This window comes from Buceros rhinoceros, unplaced genomic scaffold (assembly GCF_000710305.1).
Source record: "Buceros rhinoceros silvestris isolate BGI_N320 unplaced genomic scaffold, ASM71030v1 scaffold18138, whole genome shotgun sequence".
NCBI classification, from domain to species: domain Eukaryota; kingdom Metazoa; phylum Chordata; class Aves; order Bucerotiformes; family Bucerotidae; genus Buceros; species Buceros rhinoceros.
The window spans coordinates 1-5,174 of NW_010427638.1; the positions used below are offsets into that span (position 1 = coordinate 1).

Sequence of the window (5,174 nt, forward strand, 5' to 3'; positions counted from 1 at the left end):
CTCCCCCCGGGCGGAGCGGCCCTCCCTCAGCACCGCCCGGGAGGGGTGTCGGGTGTGGTGCGGGCAGGGCCTGTGAGCGACCCCCGCCCGTGCTTGGGGAAGGTGCCGAGCGCCCTCCGTCTCAGGGAAATGCGTTCGCTTTTCTCACTAGTGCTGGAGGGAGACAACTGCGTGTTTGACGGGATGATTTATCGCAACGGGGAGACGTTCCAGCCCAGCTGCAAGTACCAGTGCACCTGCCGAGACGGACAGATCGGCTGTCTGCCCCGCTGTAACCTGGACCTGCTGCTCCCCGGCCCCGAGTGTCCTTTCCCCAGAAAAATCGAAGTCCCTGGAGAGTGCTGTGAGAAGTGGATCTGTGACCCTAAAGATGAAGTGATTTTGGGAGGTTTTGCTATGGCTGGGGAGGAAAATAAAACTAATTACCACAGTCGTTGTGGGGAGAAGGAGGTATCATACTGGAAATAGCCATGGGGTTGCCAGGTATAAGACACATTGCTTTGTGAGGTCGGGTTTTTTCTGCCTGTTTTTCTCATCTAGGGTCACTAGTAAGTATATAGTGGTTATAAATAAAGGCAGAGCTCTATAGGTAAAAGAAAAGATATTCGGAGAAGGAGTGTGCATAGCAGTTTCAAAAGGTACTTAACTTGAGTTAGTTCCAAATTCTGAAATTGCTGTGTATCTGGTACAGGGTAGTTCAGTGAGCAGAGTAAAACAGGGGCAAGCTCATAATCCTCCAGATATTATTTCCACCCCCAGATCAAAGCTGCAGTCTTGCTAGTTGCTCTGCAAGAACACGTTGTATCATAAATATTATTCTAACAGCTTAGTCTACAAAAGATTTTTTTTCCCCCTGAAATTCCCCAGCTATTACAAGTGGTCAGCATGGCAGCTAAAATGCCAATGAATTCCTGCCTGTCTGTGCTAGAGCCCTCATCATTATTGTTGGCATCAAAAACATTACAAAGTACTTGGAGAAGCAGTGGTTATAAACACAGTGAGAAGATGTGGGGAAAAAAAAATCCCATTCCAAAATGCAGAACTCATAAACCACTTTTGTAATCGAAAAAATAAAGCTACATAATATTTTCCGCATTTTCTCACTGAATTATGTCTCCAGACACTTTAAATTAGACTCTTGGTTCAACAAGAGTTTTCATAAGCTACTTTTGCAGAGAGTTAAGGGCACTGCATTCTCTTCCAGTCACTGCTCTTTATGGTCTTAAGCAGTTAGTTATGCTGAAACTCAGCTAATCCGTTTGACAAACAAGGAAGGATCCAGGAAGAAATGCTCTAATAACTTGTCAGAGTGCTGTGAAATGTCAGTTGTAAGGCATGTAAGGTAAAATCAAAAAGCTTGCCACCTTTCTGCTGGTTTTCCTTTCCTTTGATTTGTTTGGCAGTGACAGGCTGATCTGTAAAATGCCTTCAGACGGATTATCTGCATTCTTTCTAGCAACGACCAACCCTGTTGGGCCACCTTTTTGGAGCTTTACCATGCAAAAGGCAGAAATGCTGTTACAGAGGAGCTTAACAGCAAGAGCTGTGACTGACAGCTCAGTTGTGTTGCCTCATCCTGTTTACTCCTGTGACAACTGCAGAACCAAACTATACAGTTAGCAATATTTGCACAATACAGCTTAACACTGCCATGAGGGCAGGACGATGCTCAGAGTTCATTGTGGCTTTGAGTAGCTGTGGTAGCTCCTGGAAATTACTTCTTCCTCCCTCACCACCCTCACCCTGGCTATAATCTGTCAATAATTGACAAGATCGGGTGACTTTATGACTCTTGGGTTAAAGAACTTTACTTCCGTGCTGTTTATTAGTTTAGATAATCATTCATCCTCTCTGAAATCATATCTAATGTAAATATTTTTATGAGGTAGCTTTAGAACAGATTTGTGATTTCCATTGGAACAAGTGAGGAATGTAAGAGTTCTAAACTGGTGTAAAAATTGCAATAATTAATCCGGCTGTGGACTTGAGCAACCTGAATCTAAATGCTTTGATGCTTACACCGATACGCATCTTTCTGTTATTTTTAGATGTAGGAAGTTGCCATCCAGGGGTCCTAAAAAGGCAGCTTTTAAAATTCGTATATCCTATCAAAAGCATGGATTTTGGACCTTTTTTTTGGTTTTGTCTCATGTGTTTCTTTCCAGATGTGGTAAAGCTCAGTTAGATACTGGGTTTTCACATGATTTTTTTCTTGTAATGAGGTTCTGTGGGGTTTTATCTGCAGCGTACAGACAAGAGGCCACACTCGGGATCGATGTGTCAGATTCAAGTGCCAACTGCATTGAGCAGACAACAGAATGGAGTGCTTGTTCCAGGAGCTGTGGAATGGGCTTTTCCACCCGTGTTACCAACAGAAATCAGCAGTGTGAGATGGTGAAGCAGACACGGCTTTGCATGATAAGACCTTGTGAAAATGAAGAGATGTCTGATAAGGTACGCTGCAAAGAGTGCCAGGTAGCAGAGCCTTTTCAGTTGTTATTGCAGGGTTGCAATATTATGGTCTAGAATGCTCCAGATGCAAGTGTACGTAAATATACATTTTAGCGTGAGTGCCACAAGTGTTTTTGGAAAGCATTAGACTCACTGTGTTTGCTTAGTAGCTTTGAGCTGCACCTCCAGCAGGCTGAGGGAGGTGATCCTGCCCTCTGCTCTGCTCTGGTGAGACCTCACCTGGAGTGTTGTGTCCAGCTCTGGAGTCCTCAGCATGAGAAAGACATGAAAGTTTTGGAGTGGGTCCAGAGGAGGGACACAAATGGCTTAGAGGACTGGAGCACCTCTGCTATGAGGACAAGCTGAGAGAGTTGGGATTGTTCAATCTGGAGAAGAGAAGGCTCTGGGGAGACCTTATTGCAGCCTTTCAGTACTTAAAGGAGGCTTATAAGAAAGATGGGGCAGCGCCTGTAGTGCCTGGGCAAGGGGTGATGTTTCTAAACTAGGAGAGGGTAGATTCAGACTAGATAAAAGGAAGAAAAATTTACAGTGAAGGTGGTGAGACACTAGCAGAGGTTTCCCAGATAGGTGGTAGAAGCCCCATCCCTGGAAACCTCCCAGCAACCTGATCTAGTTGAAGATGTCCCTGCTATCTGCAGGGGAGGTTGGACTAGATGACTTTTAAAGGTCCCTTCCAACCCAAACTATTCTATGATTCTGTGATAATTTGAGCCGTCCCAAACAGATCAGATGTATCGCATCTGCAGAGTGTTTTGACAGCTCAAGCAGTCTTAACTTCTAACAAATGCAGTTCTACTACCTGTATGTATAATTCAGAGCTGCTCCAATCATATAGAATGGTTATGTCAGATTTCTAGTCTGTTGAGCATCTGGAACTGCATTGAAATATGTGAAATCCTGCAAAATCTGCTTAGGTAAATTAAATGTTATCCAAATGATGCTTTTTCCAAAAGCACATCCAACACTGACATTCCAGGTGCAATTTTATGTGTATCTAAGGGAGCTGGCTTTTTTTCTGCTTCTACGCATTATACAAGTGTCACTGTCAGGAATAATAACATGTAGCTAGGTAAGAGGACCATGGCTTTATGAGTGATGTTCTCAGTGTTGGAAAGCATTGCTAAAGCCTTTGCTGAATACTCTGTGTGGTTTTAAGTGCTGTGTTTTGAAATGGATATGAAACATTTGGGAAGGGTTGGGAAGACTAACAAGAATGATCAGAGGTCTAGAAAACGTACTCAGATAGGGAAAATTGATTGAAGTGAACTTCTGAACACAAGAGAATGGAGATGCGGCCTCATGACTGTGTTCAGACATTGCAGTCTGTTCTGAGTCCATGGGGGATACAACAAGAAATGGTGAGTTTAGACTGCATAAATTCATGAGTGAAAACCTCCCAAAGAGTAAGAATAGTGAACTCAGGATTGTCTGGAGCAGATGTGGAGTCTCTGTCACTGAAGACTTCCAAGGACACGTTAGACTCTGGTAAGAGTGACATAGATGAAGCTGGTTCTGCCTTGGGTCACAAGAATGGGCTATGACTTTGGAGGTTCATTTTAGCCCTCTTTTTTACCCCTGAATCTAGTCCTGTAACTTGCTCATTTGGCTTCCTAATTCTCTGATGGAACTCCAGTAGCCTGAGAAGTTTTCCAGTAGAGCATACTCGTACTTGCATGTCAGTTTTTAACTGCTTTCTGTCTTACACAGTGATATATCTAATGTCTCTTCATACTTCTCTTAGAAAGGGAAGAAATGTATCCGAACAAAGAAGTCTCTGAAAGCTGTTCGCTTTGAGTACAAGAACTGCACTAGCGTGCAGACATACAAACCTCGTTACTGTGGCCTCTGCAATGATGGGCGGTGCTGTACCCCACACAACACCAAAACAGTGCAAGTTGAGTTCCGCTGTCCTCAAGACAAAGTCCTAAAAAAGCCGGTGATGTTGATCAACACCTGTGTCTGTCATAACAACTGTCCTCAGAGTAACAATGCTTTCTTCCAGCCGTTAGATCCGATGTCTAGTGAAGCAAAAATGTGAACAGCACGAATTTGGTAGCTCAAAAGGTACAAATACTTTATACAAAACTTGACCCACAATCAGGTGAATGTAACGGTTGCATATGTAAAATATCCTAAGATGTTTTTCAGAACAGTCTAGACGCTTTCTTTTTTCCTGTAGTTTATTAAATACCTCATTCTACATTTTCCCCCTTCAAATGTCTTCTATTCACTGGAAGGAAATTTTGTACCTTGGACAGAGCGTTCTTTTCTTCTTGACCGTGGCATAAAGATGACAAAACAAACAGCTAGACTTTCTCTTTGAGTTAAGGGGATTGTGCCGCAAGTTTCAGTAGGTGTAAGACTGGGCTCTTTAACAGTAGATGGATTCCTTGGGGAATGCATGATACCATATCACATAAGCTACCAGGTTCTTAACTTCACTTTGCACAATGCTTATAAACACTTAGCAGTGTTCTTTTTCCATTTCATGAAACTCTGTTTCTGATGACAGTAAAAATCTTGCTGATGAAAGTGTTGCATTCTTGTGTCTTATAAAATACCTTCTCTCTATACCTCCAACACTGAGGGTCAAGTTTGCCCATAGCCACTGAAATGACAAAGCTAAGATCTCTCACCCTGGCACATAGCAGGTTGATATTTGGCAGCAATTAAATTTCTCTTTGGTAACTTCACTAACAGTC

At 43.1% G+C, this 5,174-nt stretch overlaps 1 protein-coding gene across 1 annotated transcript; it reads left to right on the forward strand.

Annotated features, from left to right (window-relative positions):
- Nucleotides 1–151: 151 nt before the first annotated feature.
- On the forward strand, nt 152–4,924 carry NOV (nephroblastoma overexpressed; the record flags this gene model as incomplete). The annotated part of the gene is made up of 3 exons (XM_010141989.1): nt 152–388; nt 2,246–2,454; nt 4,214–4,924. Coding segments are annotated over 3 exons (743 nt in total), but the record flags the coding sequence as incomplete, so codon positions are not given.
- Nucleotides 4,925–5,174: the final 250 nt, after the last annotated feature.